This window comes from Myotis brandtii, unplaced genomic scaffold (genome assembly GCF_000412655.1).
Source record: "Myotis brandtii unplaced genomic scaffold, ASM41265v1 scaffold751, whole genome shotgun sequence".
NCBI lineage: Eukaryota > Metazoa > Chordata > Mammalia > Chiroptera > Vespertilionidae > Myotis > Myotis brandtii.
The window spans coordinates 927,255-945,065 of NW_005370994.1; the positions used below are offsets into that span (position 1 = coordinate 927,255).

Consider the following 17,811-nt stretch of genomic DNA (forward strand, 5'->3'; position numbering starts at 1 on the left):
TGAAGTGCCTGGCACATTAGAAATCTCTTAATAAATGCCAACTATTATTATTTCCAAGTGCTTGGACAATGGGTAATTATTTTCCCTCAGGCTTCCCCCAAATTTGTATGCAATTACGTTACATGTTATATTATGACAGAAATGAAAGTTATAAACACAAAGCAAAAAATATTCATTGCTGAAAATTGATGATTTGGTAATTTTGAAAAGCTCCCCCCTTTCCCAAATCCAACATCAACCAGAATGATACTCAAATTTTAAATCGAATAATATACTTATGAAGGGGAAATAAGTGGATGGGACAAATGGACAGCTAAAATTGCTCCCCCTACTCTTCTTGAAAACATCCATTTTCTACTCTTTCTTCTTTCTTTTTCTCTATGACCTTCTAGCACTAAACAGAGAGAGAAGGAAAAAGAGTAAAAAGAAGAATGAGAACTCTTAGAAACAATTTCTCTGGTTTAACCTTTCCAAAGCTCAATGGAATGACATTTTAATCTCATGCCAACTCTCCCTTGTCACCATCACACATTTGGGCCAGTAGTTTTTAGTGTATTGATATGGAAACAGACATGACTTGATCTCAACTCCTTGTAGGTTTAGACAAGGAGATCATCAAAAAGATTCCCAGGTCATAAGAACAACTTAAAGTGTTATGACTTTCTTTAGGCCTGTTGCTTTAAGGAATGGCGGAATAGAGTTCTGTGACCAAGCTCCACATGGTCCTGCCACCCCAATCAATTAACCAGCAAGCATTTATTGAATGGCTATTCTGGGCCCAGATTATGAAACTCTGACCTGAATAGTCCCTGCCCTTCCAGATGTACTCACACAGTCCCTTTCTAGATGTGAGTGGACCCTGGTTAGGATCAGCTCAAAGATAGCTGGAGCCTGACTCCTTGTGATGTGTTGCTGTCTGGAGCCACCATGGTTGATTGTTTGTGGGAGTAGAGATGGGATTGCCTGTGGGATACGGAGGCACTATCCATTTGGATCTTGGCACAGGCTTCTGTGTTTGGATGTAGATTTTGGTAGAACTAAGCATACTGGTCCAATGAGAAATTTCTATTGCTTCTGTCAGAAAATCTGGTGTCTGGAAACTAGCTATTGATCTGCTAGAGGGCTTGGAAGGCAAAGCTGAGCTGTTGGAATGTTGGAGTAAAAACCCATTACATTTGTTTAATAATGAGCTTGTATTTTAAATAATTTTATTTTTAGATTAACTTACCCTTCTTTTTACTAAAGGATCTTTTTTTCTTTTAAGGCCCCAGAACACAGTTAAGAAAAACCCAACCTAAATAATTATGCAGGGTTTGATTTGAGCATGAAGAGAATCGCTTTATTCATATAGGCTCTGTTTGACCACTTAATAGTTGTGAAATCTGAATATTTATTAGCAGTTGAGCACTTTCTATGTGCCAGGCCCTATGCTACATGTTTTATATCCATGATCTCATAAATTACTCACAGTAGTCAATTTTGCATAGATCCTCATGTTTCCTCCACCAGGAGCTGAGGCTACGAGTAGTGCAGTAATTGCCAAGGGCCTATAAGAGTGTGATGATTCTGGATAGTTGAGCCTCAACACCTTCAAATGTGAAATAAAAGGCATAATAGCTACTTCCCAGGTGCTTGTCATGAATAAATGAAGGTGTATATGCACACAGTCATATGACATATATGTGTGTATATTTGTAATTATAAATTCAAAAATTAAAATTTATATATATATATATAGTCATATATATGCATATGTGTATGTTTTTTTCTGGTAAAAAATACACATTTAATAAATAGCATTATTTTAACAGGGTTCTCCTTTCTCGAAGGCCAGTTTACTTCTGTAGAGAAATATGTGGTAAGAAGTAAACAAAGAAGCTTTCATTTGAGGTTTGTAACATACTCCTAGGTGGAGTTTCAATTACAGCACTTTCTGCCATTTCCCTGCTTAAAGGTTTCTGGAAATTGTTCTCTTTCCCATTAGTTAAATGAATTATTCACCGATAGGACTCTTTCGCTTTTACCTCTGGTGATGACAGCAGGAATTTTAACCTCTCATTCATTCAACTTCTAGTTGGAAGGGGACCCCTTCTCCTCTGGGTGCCTTTGCCTGCTAGGCTGTGAACTCCTTAAAAGCAGACACTGAATCTGGTCAAGGTTACATTCCCTGGCCTGTGCAGATGCTCTGTCACCTGCCGTCTTCCTGTGGGGTCAGGCAGAGTCACCTGTACACCTCCCAAACAAAGGTCACTAGAAAATACAGTCAACCCACCAAATTCTGTTTGTTGAGGGAGAAAGATCTTTGGACTCCAGGGTTTTTCTTCCACTCTCTATTTCGCAACACTTCTCAGGCCTTAGTTCAGGCTGGGATAATTCATCTCTGCTGGAAAATGTATTAGAGGTTATCTATTAAAAATGGTGACAGACTTTTTCCTAGTAGATTGAAAAACATAATACAAAACCCAAAGAAGTTAACATCCATACAACATCAGCAGAGGAATAGGCAAGCAGACCAATGAAGCAGAATACGCTGCAGATCATGCCCTCTGTCCCAACAACGTTTATAATGACGAACATGACATTTCGAATCAGTAAATGAAGGAGAGACTATTTTCTTATACCCGTTCGGAGAAAAACAGAAAGAATATTGATCCCCTATCATCCAAAATAAATTCCAGGTAGTTTAAAATTCTAAACACAACAAAACTATATTCTCCCAGAAAAAGGATAGGAGAATGATTTTATAATCTTAACATCAAACCCTGAAACCACAGGGGAAAAGATTGACAGGTAAATATTAAAAAATATTCAAGAACATTTTAAGAATGAGTACTGCTAGTCAAGGTAATGCAAAGGGCATGTGGCCATATATTACTTAGGCTACTAAAAACCATTCAAAAGTAATATGTTTACAAAATATATTTGTGTTCTATCTATCATCATCTGTCTATCTGAAATAAATAGGGTAGGATCTTTAATCATTATACAATTTTACCTTGTATCAGCTTTACTTATTTTATTAGTAGAGATTATTTTTTACATCTTCGGCAAAGCGCTTCTGGAACAGCCCACATCCCCTACCCCTCTCTCATCTTCTGAGAAAGACTATAACATAAATGACTGCCTTTAAAAATTGACTTGTAAAAACCCAGAATTTATTTTAAGCTGAAATAAAATGTTGACTAAAATAGTCTTCCCTCAGACTCTCTGTTTGACATGTAACCCCATTTACTATTTTTTTTCCCTATCCAATGGCTTATCACAACATTTCTTTTTAGTTTGGATCTCTACTGGTGTTTGCAGCTGGAAATCATTTCCACCTCTTGTTTCAGGAAGGAGAAAGTCAGGATTGGAAGAAAACTTAGAATTCATCTGGTCAAATCCCCCATCTGAAACTTGAACTCCCTCCACAAATCCCCCTCCCTGAATGTGCCACACTGGCTGCCCCAGTCTATGGACAAGGCAAAGAGCATAGAGCAGAAAAACAGTAGGAAGGGGAGCTGTGGCAATCCTCATCCCCTAAAACCTTACTGTTTTATGTGCCACTCTATCATACAGGAAAAATAAAAGTCAATTAAAGATTGTTTCATAAAAGGCCTTACTTTCTGGATGGGACTTCTGTTCTACCATACGGACAAAGTAATAAACTTACATGGCAGAGCCGGAACATTTATGAGAATGAATCATTCCTAAATTATCAACTCACATTATCATATAAATGGTCACTTTTGCTTTCTCTCCCAATAGTGCTATAATCTCTAATTAAGCAGTTTATACATGTTTAAGCGAGACTACAATGCCCCAGAAAACTAGCGCTATATTGCTTTAATAACAGAAATGCAATATTATTCAGACAGCTTTCATCAGATGCTTAAGTCTCTGGGTTAAGTTCCAGTCAGTCAACCCTATATCTAATAAGGAAAACAAGTCAGACACTGAAGGAAGTGTCTGAGCTTGGTATATTCAAAGGCCCAGATCAAATTGCTGACAATGAAATTTGCCCCCAGTCTCTGACTCTCTCCTCTCCCCAACCCTAAAAACTCCTCCTTTAAGAACATGGGTCTCTAGAAGAGAAAAGAAATGGAAAATAATGATCCTACCTTTGATGCATGGTGGCCATGATATGGACAATTAAAAAGAAGTTCTCTAGTCTAGTGAAAAGAATGGCTAATATAATGGTTTGGACTTAAGTGATGCTGATTGGCTCTGTGGGAGAAAAAAAAAAAAGGAAAGAAAGAAATGACCCTGAGGGGGATAACAGACCTTCATAAATGTCATCATGCATCATGTGGGACAAAAGAGCCAGTGAAATTATGATGCTGATTGGCTCTGTGGGAGAAAAAAAAAAAAAAGGAAAGAAAGAAATGACCCTGAGGGGGATAACAGACCTTCATAAATGTCATCATGCATCATGTGGGACAAAAGAGCCAGTGAAATTAGAGTTTGTACAGTGTGTTATGCTGATGCTGTTTTCAACAAGTTCTGCCAAAGTCCTAAAACCACAAGCACTTTTAGAGTTGATAATTGCCTGGCGAGATAATATGCTTTCTGTTCGCTGCAGTCTAAGTGAGGGAAAGAGGATCCTGTCCAGAGAGTTTTAATTGGCCCAAAAGCCTTAATCAGATGATGAATCTTCCTCTGTGAACCCCTCTCAGTCTGTCAAGAGGAGCCCTGCCGCTAACTCTGAAATTGTTGGCAGACAAACACTCCTTGTTAGGAGTAAGGGCATTGTAGAAAGGTGCACACAAACACAATATACAAACAATGGCTCTGCCTCGGATGGTTTCTATTTGTTTGTTTTTCTAAAGATCAGGATGAAGCGAGGGATTATAGTCTTTTGCCAGTGGAACACAGCAGATATAAGAACCAACTCACCCTTTTAGCAAGAGAGTGTATTTGAGTGGGTCCTGCCTTCTTGATGTTAATGTAGTAGAGACCTATTTGGTGCAAAATCAAGAAATAGGGATACTTTTTTTTTTTTTGTACAAACTTTGGATCTGGGAGAGGGAAAGGGGGAGAGAGAACATGTGTGAGACTGAACAGGCTCTCTCTTGCAACATCAGAACAGCTAGTGCCTGAGGCAGAGTGCCCTGCAACATCTCCCATTAAAGCCTCACAATTTATCGTAGCCTATAAATGTAAGACTCCTGTAATACTCCCACCTTGGACCAATTTCTCGTTCTTGTTCCGGGATTTTTATGGTAGACAGTGAGCTACTCTGGAGCCACTAAACATGTCTTTTGGCTGGGAGGCAAACACCATGAGCCACCCCTTTCATCGCCTTCTTGAAGCAGAGGTGCTAACCCTTCAGCCAGGACAACCTCTTGGCTAGCTGCCTTTTGTTGTCTGCATGGCTTCTTTGTTGGTTCTCTTACAGAAGTTGGACATCACAAAAATAACACAGATTCTAGTTAAATAAGTGATTCCAATCCAGGTTTCCCTGGCTCCTGGGGAGGTGGTGGTTTAGACCCCAGGTTTCTACTCTCCCCCTGCCGTTGTACCATTTTCAGCCATGATAGCAGGTAATTATATTATGGAGGGGAGTGAGTGTTTGGAAACTCAAAGAAAGGGCCACTCACTCTGCCTAGTTCCTTCCTTTTTCTCTTAGTGGTTCAGAGTTTTCTGAGTGCTTTTATGTCCATTATCTCAAAATGGTCCATGAAGAGAATAGGGTAGACATTATTTACACTCTTATAAATGAGAGTTCTGAGCCTCAGCAAGGTTAAGTAACTTCCAGGATTACACAGCTAGTACATTTTAGCCTTGAGAAGAAAAATTTATCTTCTGCTTCTAAATTCTCTCCTCTTGAGGTCACAATGGTGAAATATCCACTCAAAAGTAAATCATTATTTTAAAATTTGTAACGCAGTCATATTCAAAAATAATAGTTCAAATTTCTGAAATGAGTATTGATGATCACATAAGATAATCTTCAACTACAGAATTAAATAATCTTTTTGATAAATTCTTAGCTAAAGAGAGTGAAATTTAACCATTATTGAGTTTCCTTTTTATATTCATATATCTTAATTCAGGTTTAGATGAGAAAATAAGATTTAGCCAATGGTTAGTATAAGATTAGCCAATGATTATTGTGTAATTGCTAACATTACCTTGTGAAATGCAAATAGTAAGTGGATCATATTTTAAACGCCCAATTATCCTGTACATATAATAGCAATTTTTGTAATAACTTTTTTTATTTCTGAGACAGGCATTTTAATATATACTAATAATGTTAAGGTAGCCATTTCACCCATTAAGTAAATAATGTGCACTTTTAAGATTGCCCGTTTAAAGTTCTAAGCCATATGCTATACTGGACTAAAAGCACATTATTTCTCTTTCCTCTTATAATTAATTAGAGGCCCAGTACATGGATTCGTGCACCAGTGGGGTCCCTCGGCCTGGCCTGTGGGGATTGGGCTAAACCCAGCTTTCCGATATCCCCTGAGGGGTCCCGAATTGCAAGAGGGTGGTTCTCGGGTGACACACCCAGGAATTGGGCTTTCTCCTCTCTGGGTTCAGGGTGCAGGTGAAGCAGATTCAGGGCCGACAGTGCCCCAGGAGCAACCTAACTCATGGCCGATTCTGTGAGGAATCGGGCTCCCTCCTCTACTGGTTGGAGTGTCTGCCCCCTGGTGGTCATTGCACATCATAGCTACCAGGCAAATGGTCGAATGGTCGGAGAGTCACTTGGGCTTTTATATATATAGATAGATTGGATATATAGAAAATTATTCCATCTTGAAAGAGGACTAAGATTACTGAGTTCTTATTTTGTGTCCCAAATTTTATATATATCATCTCTTCCAATCATAAATTTTACCATTGGGGAGCTGGGTTTCAGAAAAGTTAAATAACTTGCTTATTTATGCTCACTCCATTATTTAGTGATAAAAATAACATTTATTCCATGTATTTTCTCCAGGATGTTTCCCAAGAGAACTTATTGTTTAACTTTTATAAATGTACATATAAACAAAATCATATAAAAAAACACAAAGTCCTCCTATTTCTGGAAGATCTAAAGGAGATATAGAAAAATGAATGTGGAAAAAAATTTACTTTGCAGAAAAAAGCTCACTGTAAATTCACTTGTGAGTAAGAATTAGTGATGAATGTTGGAAGAGGTTAACTGAAAAAAACTGATCTATTGAACAATTTCCACCTGTATTTGTAAAACTAAACAATCCATAATCTGGTAATTACATGATGATGCTTATGAAAAACAATTAAAATGTTTTAGTCATACTACTTATCTGATTTTGAATGAGCTTAGGGTAATGTAGAAAAGGTGGCAGGACTTGAGAATATAACCTCTAAATTGGGGAAACACTTCTGATAAAAAATTATACTTTTATGAGATATAACTGTGGAAATTACAATGCACTTGGGCTAAATAAATGGCACAGTGAAAGGATTTTGATTTTAAGTAATGTTCCAAAAGATATGATAACTCTATGTATGAAATTACCCTGCTTGTCTATTGTCTTACTTTTATTATTGTCTCTCCCAACTAGAATGGAAGCATCATAAAGACATGGACTTTAACAAAAAATGTTTTTCAGATTGTATCACCTCATACATAGAACAATGAGTGATTGAATAAAGAAATGTGTGAATGAAAGAGAAAAACTAAATGGTCACACCTTGAACCACATGGCCATTTCCTCCCAATCAAAGTTGATTGGACAATGGTCAGGCCTCTGATTCAAGGGCAGCCAATCCTTAAGCTCAACAGGGATGTCTGATTGGTCTGATATGAAAAAGATATAGGTCTAGAGGACAGCCTCAAGGAAGAGCCTGAGGCCAAGGTGGGTAAGGAGAAGTGGAATGTGCAGGAGAAATACAAGGCAGAGAGAGAAAAGATATGCAGAGGAGATAGAAAACTTATGAGGTTTTGTAGTGAGAGGAAGAGTAGCCCTGTAAAGAGCCAACTAATATGGTGGAGACTACCAGTGAAGAGGCCCTGTTGTCTAGATGCTCACTCCACCTTGGTCTCCAAACAGCTTCTATTGGCTTTTTCTCCATGAGCACCTGTCCTGCCTCGAATCTCCTTGTCTGTGGGATATTGTGTATTTCCTTGGTTTCTATACCCTTAGTGGAATCTAAATTGTCTAATCCAACTAGCCTTCTTGATGTCTAATTTAGAGTGCAACATGTTCTGTTCTGCTCTTGGAAAAAGTCATCTACTATTGGAAAGAGATTTTACAGTTTGCAGAGTACTTTAATGTATATTACACAAATCGTTCCTGAGCGGGACTCCTCTTGATTTCCTCTAGGTGTGGAATTTCTCTATGCACTTGGTTATCACTTTGATTTCTCCATTAGCATGGATCACAGGTTTTATTTGTGTAAATGCCTTACCTTTGCTACTAGATACAAAACATCTAGAAGGCAGAAACAAAGTCCTGTTTACATCATTCTTCAGTGTTTAGTATCATGCCTCATACAACATTGCTGCTACATGAAATCTTTGTTCAAATGTTGAACTTCTTTTCAAGACTGAATGGAAAGCAATTCCAGAACTCTGATTGCACTTATCTATATGAAATTTGATCTTAAATTATAAATTTTAGAGTTGTAACTTAAAAATATTTTTTTCTTGAAATATATTTGTATAAACATTTTTTTCAAATATCTATATTTGTGGTTATATTTGCATGCTAATTCATACAATATTCACAACAGTTTCTGGAGAACCTCCCATATTGTTGTATAAATTTATAAATAAATGATCAAAAAGGAGACTTAAAACAAGTATCCATTATAAAATTAGTAAAATTAATTCCAGATTAATTTTTTAAGCTATTCAAAGCATTTGTTTAGATATTTATTTTTCAAAATCGTAACTTCTCACACTATGTCTTAATGAGGGTCTTCAGATTTAGTGATTGCTTTTGTTTACTATGCAACTGGTGTTCTGAGGATTGAGTCTGTGAGTAAAGTCATGATCCATGGGATACACATGTGCCTCAAAAATCCTAAAATTTCCCCTTGTTTCATCCTGCTATTTTATTTTTAAAGACCCAGAACTGAAGACGGAGGAAATCAAAAGCATACCAATAATCAAAATGTACAAGATTATACGTCTTGCTCAAGTAAAGATAGCACTAGAATTTTGCATAAGATGAATAAATCTTCCTTTTAATTCTCATTGGGTATAAGGTTCTAAGCAACTATGTTATTATGTTTATACACTTTAGATCCTTGGTAAGCTTACTTTAATAATAGTTAGAATAGAGGAAGACCAGACAAGACAACATTTGCTCTTTGAATGATTTTACCCTTGACAAAAGTGAATTTCTGTTTTATTAGCCACTCTACTAAATGGGTATTCATTCAGTGATCATACATTCATTGATTACTCAGCAAATATTTATTGAACATCTGCTATATTTTGCTATGTACTATTCTAGGAAGAGGAGCAATAAGATAAAACATGAAAAAAAAACACTCAAATAACTGATTACAAAATCCCTTGGTAGGTGTCAAACTAAAGCCTAATAGTTAACACTAATCTAAATATGCACAAAGGAGAGAATCATTAACACTGCTTTGTGGAAGAGTGGAAAGATGATAAAGCAGTTTTATAGATAAATGCTTGAACTGAGGTTGAAGAAATTGTAGAGTTTTCAAACAGAAGAGGCATAAAAGGACCTTTTAGAAAGAAGGGAGATTTGGGGCAAAGGCATCTATAATAATAAAAGTGTAATATGCTAATTAGACTGGATGTCCTTCCAGACAACCTTCTGGATGAAGCCGGGACTGTGAGAGAAGCCCAGGTCCCAGGTACCTCCCGGGTGCCAGAGGGAAGCCGGTGCCAGCAGCCAGGGGAAGGAAGACCTACTTTTGCAAGAATTTCGTGCATCAGGCCTCTAGTGGTGATATAAAATTATATGGGCTATAATGGGTAACTGCAAAGTTGTTGAATTTAGCAGGAAAGAGAAAGGAGAGTATTGCAGAAGTCTGGAGAGGAAAGGTGGATTCGGAAAGGAGGACAGCTTGGAAGGTCATCTTAAGCAGTTTATTCTTTTTAAAATATATATATATTTATTGATTTCAGAGAGAAAGGAATAGGGAGAGAGATAGAAACATCAATGATGAGAGAGAATCATTGATTGCTGTCTTCTGCACATCCCTTGCTAATGATTGAGCCTGCAACCAGGGCATGTGCCCTGATCTAGAATCAAACTGTGACCTTCTGGTTCATGGGTTAGTGCTCAAGAGCCACACTGGCTGGACCTTAGCAGCTTATTCTTTATTTTGGGGTCAAATAAGAGAAATTAAGGTGTTTTTTTAAAATAAATTTACAAGGCCAGAGTTTCACAATGTGAAAGATGATTTGGTGAGGGCAAGACTGGGATAAGGAGATAGTTTTTCAAGTTGGTATGTGTTGTCAGAGCATTTTAGAGCATAGATTGCAAGTGAAATAATATTTTACTTACATTTTTAATTATTGTTCTTCACACACAGCAATTTTAAAGTTCAGAAATTAAGCATTGTTGGCTAAACAAGTTTCAGCACATAGTTAAATATCATTCCAGAAAGCACATTATGCCTTACTGTCCACCTGCCTATCCTTTTCTTCACTTCAGGAAGGGGAAATAAAGTAAAGATGCATTGCAGAATTCATGAATACATGTAAAAAGAGAGGCAAGCGGATTATTATCTCCCCTCATGCAGGAGGCATATCTGATATGTGTGTCAATAGGTACATGAGGATTAGTGGTATAGAAGGGTTTGAGTCAGTGGGACTGGGCTTGAGACCCAGTTCTAGAACACCTTAGTCATGTGACTTTGAAAAGCTAATTGATTTCTCTTAGCCTCAGTTTGTTCATCCTTAAAATGGGGTAGCCGATTCCCGCTTTAACTATTTTATAAGGTCACAGTGAGAATCTATTAAGATAATGTCTTAAGTACAAAAATGCTTAATTTATGCTGGCTTTCAAAACAAGGTATTCTTGGGGAATACCAATAGCAAGATATAAAAAATTTTAGAGAATCTTTCTTCAAAATGCTTAAGTACAAATATCTACTCCAGAAAATATCATACTATCTCTAGGCTTTTAACTCTCTGATCTGTTTTCTACTCTAAATTGATGTACAAACATAAGAATTTATTTTTATGAGTGATGGTGTCTGGCTTGAAATGCTTACATTATGAATGTTGCACAATGATTATTTCTCTAAGCAAATAGGACATTTTCTAGGACTAACTGCATAGAATAAATACTAAGGAAGGGTGTTTGAGTCAGTACACATGGTTTATTTTTAATTTAAAATTTTTTGAGGAAAATAGTTTTGTGCAGAGGAGAGAGAATTTCAGGTGCAATCATGTACCTTGTTATTTTAACTGGATCAATTAGGCTATGAAATTATATCCATAGTGAGAATGTTGGCTCACATATCCACATAATTCACCTAATTTACAAATATTCTTTCACTACTCGATTACCAAATATTTACTTAACATTACCAGAGGTTGCTAGGGAAAATACATTAGCAACATTAGAACTTCAAAGCATTTCTAATGGAACTTCAAAGCATCTGCAACTCTGGCAAACTTGGAAGCTTAACCACTTTTTATGTTCTCTTTTCTGCAAAATTATGACCATGGCAGGATGATATAGAACTGACTAGAGCCCAATTGAAGAGCCTGCTCAGCTCCCATCAGTGACCTTTGTTCAGAGTTGCATGGACTGGCTTGTCCTGTTGGAGGGAACTGAAATGAATGTCCACAGAGCTCACCATGATGAGAAAAAAATGTTCACAGAAAAAAAAAGGAGCCTTACGATTTTTTTCTACTTTAACTTAGAATATGAAGATTCGAAACGTCAACTATTACTGTACTAAGATTGCTCAGGTTCCTGGCCAGTAGATGACTATATTATTTTAGGCCAAGATGCTGTCCAAGGTACTAATTTGAGAGGTTCAGAGTAGCCTATATCAAAAGAACAATTGAAGTAATGAAACTTGTGCCTTTGAGGCCATTACTTAGGTAAACCTGAATGGTGAGACATATTGAATGTTTCAAGTAGATCTTCCTTGTGTTAATAATTAGTAAGAAAACTCATTGAGGCACATTGACACAGACTTTTCCTTCTGCCCTTATTTCTCATCCATGCTGCAAATTGACGACAAAGCTTATGGTAAATCCAAATGGTCTTATTGTCAGCAATGCTGAAACATTTCACTGCATGACACACTTTTTCAATTCTTTTTATGTAATAATATTAAGCACCTATTGCAAGAAAAGAACTGGGGTTGTTTTGTTTCATAACCATAATTTATATCTTATTCCAATCTACTTGATCTAAATGATTAGATGTCATCTACATTTTAGATGATGATAGTTAAAAGGGGAGCTGTAGAAGAAAATGATTGAGGAGTAAAACTATAACCTAGCATGTAGGGCAATTGAAAAGTAGAAAAATAAAATTGCAATGCATTAGAGATTGTATTCAAAGGGCATATAGAGCCTCAGTGTTTTTGAAAGTATATGGTTAATTTATGGGGGGCAACAGGTAGAAACAGTATTATGGAAACAGTACCAAATGTTTAAATTAGAAGATGGCTAATTTTCTCTCTTGGGAAAAACACTTGAAATATGAATTTCAGTTTTCAATTTGCAAAGTGATGAAATATGATATCTACTTAATAAATTTGTTGAATGACTGCACTCTGAGGTAATATAGATAAAACTTTTGTGTGAATTGTAATGTAAGTTAGCATATCTTGTTGGTCAAAGCCCCTTTTTTATTGGCAGAGTTCATAAAATCTATTATTTATTTCTTCCTCTTTTTATAAAATAAAAGCACCCCTCCTCCCTCCCCCCACCCAACAACAACACAAAAGAACTGGTGCATTTTATATTTCTTCCAACAGCCGTTTCTTTGTGAGGGGGTGTTCTCATTTGTAGCTGGTGTTTTTCTCTCCTCTTTCCACTTGCTCTTTACCCCTGAATCAAGTGTTCAGACTTTTTCACTCCATAATAGCTATTGACAGTTAAGTGGACAAGAGATGAGGAAAAAAGCCTTTGTTATGCAGAGTTACCAACAAAGAAACTTATTTTAGCAAGACCAAAAGGGTTTCTATTAGTCACTGTCCAGATAGCTTGGAAATATTTTAATCTTAGTGAAATTCTATTGCTCTAGTGTTCATTTTAATGAGGCTTGACTTTGTAGTATCTTTACTAAAATATTTTCACATTTTCTCCACATATTTTTCTTAGACAATAACAATTCACTTGTAGATACATTTGGGGGAGGGATATCAGGGCATGGTGAGTGATTAAAAAGTAATATATAAAACATAGTCCTCTTTTAGAAAGTTATAATTCTCCTCTTAACATAGTTATAATGACATAAAAACAAGAAAACCTTCAGAAAGAAGCTTAGACATAAAATTTTAGAAAAATAGGTGAGAGACTAAGCTTTCAAGATGTTGATGACCTGTAGGGGCTAAAAATATATTGTATGTATTGACCACAAACTAATCCATTCTAAATATTAAGAGAAACATCTTGTATAGAAGGAAGAGCCAATGCAGACCAGATTAGATGTGATAACTAGCAAAAAGGAAAGCAGATGTGGCTATGTTCCAGCCACCTTGCTCAATGCCAGGAACAGGGGAACATTATTACAAGGGTACAATAGGAGTTATGCTGACAGATAATAACACGATTTTTAAATTTGATCTGCAGCACCTTTACAATGTGAATCAGGAAAAAAGGCATTCAATAAAAACACATGAGTTGAAGGAAACATAGATGCAGAGGCCATTGCCAGAAGCAGTCCTGAATCACCGAATTTTGAGAGGGAAGTTCTGATGTTCTTAACTCTCTCAGAAGGTCAAAGACAAATTTATCCCCTTAAATAATTATATTGATATAATTGCTTACATTTACAAAGTTTTTTTTGTATAAGTTTTTCCCTTAAATTAATGTTCAGTGTCTCACATTGAGAGGAAAACATGTCCCCGACAGTGAGAAAGCTTAAATCCCAAGGAGGACTGGAGTATTTAATCAACTGAATATAATATTTTGGAGGCTCAAGGAGGAACTAACAGAGAATATAAAAATAATTATAGTTGGGGACTGTAGTTGACATCTATTATTTTCCCTCTCCTACCTCCTTTCCTTTCAGAAATTGCTGCCTTCCCTTGCCATATGATTCTGATAAGACTATCAATCAGCCCCAGCTGGTTTTGCTCAGTGGATAGAGCATTGGTCCTAGACTAAAGTGTCCTGGATTCAATTCTGGTCCAGGGCATGTACCTTGGTTGCAGGCTTAATCCCCAGCTTTGGTTGGGGCACCTGCAGGAGGCAACCAATTGATGTGACTCTCTTACATAGATGTTTCTCTTTCTCTGTCTCTTCCTCTTTCTTCCACTCTCTAAAAATCAATGGAAAAAATAACCTCAGGTGAAGATTAACAACAATAGCAACAGCAGCAGCAAAAACAACAACAGACGACCAATCAAAGGGCACTGTTTCTCCTCCCCCCACCCCCACAGATGTGGTCACATGAACCAAGGTGCAAATCAGAATGTCCTATCCTTCTAACTATGATCATTGGTCACCATGATCAGTCCAGGGACAAGAAAATCCAAGTAAGGTCACTTGGAGTCCTTGTTGAGGTAATTAGTTGGATGTTTAAAGAGAGATCCTCTATGTCTTTCTGAGGGCAATGTCTATGTAGATCTGAAATTCCTGGTGGCTATCTAATCTTAACACATGGAGAGAATCAACCCCAAAAGAAATAAAGCCATAAAATGAAGAAATGATATTTTTGAGCATCTGGATATAGCTGTGCCTAAGCTAGGCAATACCTGACATTTTTGCCTAGTAAACCAATGCATTTCATGTTCACTTGGATGTGTTTGGATTGTGTTTCTGTCATTTACATTAAGAGCTCCGAATAATATAGAGAATCAATTCAAGTTTATCTACTATCTATCTATGATCTTAAAATATTATTGTACATTCCAGTTAGGATAAATGTATTTATTACTTCAATAGCTATTCTTTGAGTGTCTTTCAAGCACTGGAGAGGCACTGGTTATTCTGTACTTCTCTCCTCCCACCTTTTTAATGATTCCTCTTAAGAGCTATAAAATACTATGACTATTAAACTGATTGAGTAGCCTCATGATCGTAGCATGAATTCATCAGAAGGGTTTGTACTCTTTCAAAAAGGAATTTCTTCCTCCTACATTGGGGGTGCTTGAGATTTCACTGGTGTATAGTAGTGTATATTTAGAGGGATTCATATTTTATCTGTGATTTCAAATAAATAAAGAAATGTCATGAAGGAAACAGCAGAAATATATTCCAAATTAGTGTAGTAACACAGAAGTGTAGTTTCAACAATTATTCAACAGCTTTTTAAGTGTGAGGCATTATTGAACTTGCTTTGACCCAGATAAAGGGGACAGAATATACTAGTCTTTCTTTTGCCTTTTGATTACTATCCTCTCATACATCTTTCTGATTATATATTACATTATAAACCAAGTCTTCATATTTATGGCAGGATCATGTGGGGAATTAGGCTTTTTTATGTTAATTTTCTAGATAAATGAAAATTACCTCCTTAAATGACAAAATTGTTTTATAACAATAAGCTTTTTGAAAGGAGTCTTTAAAAATGCATTATGCCTGGCTGGAATGACTCAGTGGTTGACTGTCAACCTATGAACCTGGAGGTCACAATGGTTTGACTCCCAGTCAGGACAAATGCCTGGGTTATGGGCTCAATCTCCAGTGTCGGGTGTGCAGGAGACAGCTGATCAATGATTCTCTCATCAGTAATGTTTCATCTCTCTCTCCCTCTCCCTTTCTCTCTAAAAAAAGTATATTTTAAAAAAATGCATTATATATTTCTATGTTTTCTTATACAAAGTATATATACTAATAAAAGCCTAGGTGGTTCTCAACCCTTGCGCGATGCCCTCACATCATCACAAGATGGCCACCACAAGATGGCCGCTACTAGATGGCCAGCAGGGGAGGGCAATTGGGGGCAAACAGGCCAGCAGGGGAGGGAAGTTGGGAGCGATTGGGCTAGCAGGGGAGGGCAGTTGGGGGAGAGATCAGGCCAACAGGGGAGGGCAGTTGTGGGTGATTGGGCCAACAGGGGAGGGCAGTTGGGGGCGATCAGGCCGGCAGGGGAGCAGTTAGGTGTCAATAAGGCCGGCAGGGGAGCAGGTAGGTGTCAATCAGGCTGGCAGGCAGGTGAGTGGTTAGGGGTCAGCAGTCCCAGATTGTGAGAGGGTGCAGGCCTGGCTGAGGGACACCCTCCTCTTGCATGAATTTCATGCACCAGGCCTCTAGTAGTAATAATAATACAGCTATTGTTTAATATGTGGATTCCATGTGGTGGTCCCTGTATTTGCCATTTACATTCAACATTTAATTTATACCTATTTTTGTGATGGAAGAGATACAATCCTCATTTAAGAAAGGAGTAAATTAAGGATGAGAATAGTCAAGTAACTTAGCCAAGATTACCAAACCATAGGATGTAGAGCTGGTGTTTGAACTTAGATCTGTCTGACTCCCTGGCTACTATACTTAGCATAGTGTCATCATTAAGAACATAAAGTGTGTGCTTTGCAAAGATTAAATTATGTTTACCTTTGCTTTAAATACTCTAAACTGTTTGTCCTGATGCAAATGGCCTCACATTGCTTTTCTTTTGAATTATGTCTCCTTTATAATTTTCTCTAAATTTTCTTTCTTATCATCAGAATGCTAACTCTAATTCATTGCCATTGTGAGTAGGCCTGGCTATAGCAAAATGTCTCCTCCATTTCTTAGTTGCTTTTAATCTAAGTAAATTTTCTAGGATATGTTATCTCAGGTCCTTTATGTAGCATATGGTCAATAATAATGATAATATAGTGATCATTTACTGAATATCTTTTATAAGCCATTTAGATGCATTATACACTGAGTGACCAGATTGTTATGACCACCTGACGTTTGTAGGCAAATTAGCTATAATTTCGTGCTGAAGTTGCTAGAGGGCCAGACCATTGTAAATAGGGAAGCAGGTTGTTTACCACGACAATAGAAGTGATTTTTTCCTGAAGATATGGGTAAACAATGCAATTTAACAGCCTTTGAATGTGGGATATATTTGAACGTGAGTGGCCAGATTATTATGACCACCTGATGTTTGTAGGCAAATTAGCCATATACTGTATCGCATGGGATATGGAAGCCGAAGGCCTGTTCAAACACCTTTGCTGTCTGCAGTTACCATGATAAAACATCTCCAATTCCCACAGGAACACAAGGATTGGACAGTCGAGCAATGGAAAAGAGTCATGTGGTCCGATGAATCACGTTTCTATTTCTATGTTTTCTTATACAAAGTATATATACTAATAAAAGCCTAGGTGGTTCTCAACCCTTGCGCGATGCCCTCACATCATCACAAGATGGCCACCACAAGATGGCCGCTACTAGATGGCCAGCAGGGGAGGGCAATTGGGGGCAAACAGGCCAGCAGGGGAGGGAAGTTGGGAGCGATTGGGCTAGCAGGGGAGGGCAGTTGGGGGAGAGATCAGGCCAACAGGGGAGGGCAGTTGTGGGTGATTGGGCCAACAGGGGAGGGCAGTTGGGGGCGATCAGGCCGGCAGGGGAGCAGTTAGGTGTCAATAAGGCCGGCAGGGGAGCAGTTAGGTGTCAATCAGGCTGGCAGGCAGGTGAGTGGTTAGGAGTCAGCAGTCCCAGATTGTGAGAGGGTGCAGGCCTGGCTGAGGGACACCCTCCTCTTGCATGAATTTCATGCACCAGGC

The 17,811-nt window shown here is 37.6% G+C and overlaps 1 protein-coding gene across 2 annotated transcripts in view; it reads right to left on the minus strand.

Annotated features, from left to right (window-relative positions):
• KCNMB2 (potassium channel subfamily M regulatory beta subunit 2) overlaps positions 1–17,811 on the minus strand; it is a 231,498-nt gene that overhangs the window by 176,997 nt on the left and 36,690 nt on the right. The window contains exon 1 of one of the 2 annotated variants that reach the window (XM_014530635.1): positions 4,101–4,216. The exons of the other annotated variant lie outside the window; for it this stretch is intronic. Coding sequence (XP_014386121.1) covers positions 4,101–4,120 — 20 coding nt within the window. The 5' untranslated portion in view covers positions 4,121–4,216. Of the gene's footprint in view, positions 1–4,100; positions 4,217–17,811 lie in introns of those variants that run through there. 2 annotated transcript variants of the gene reach the window in all.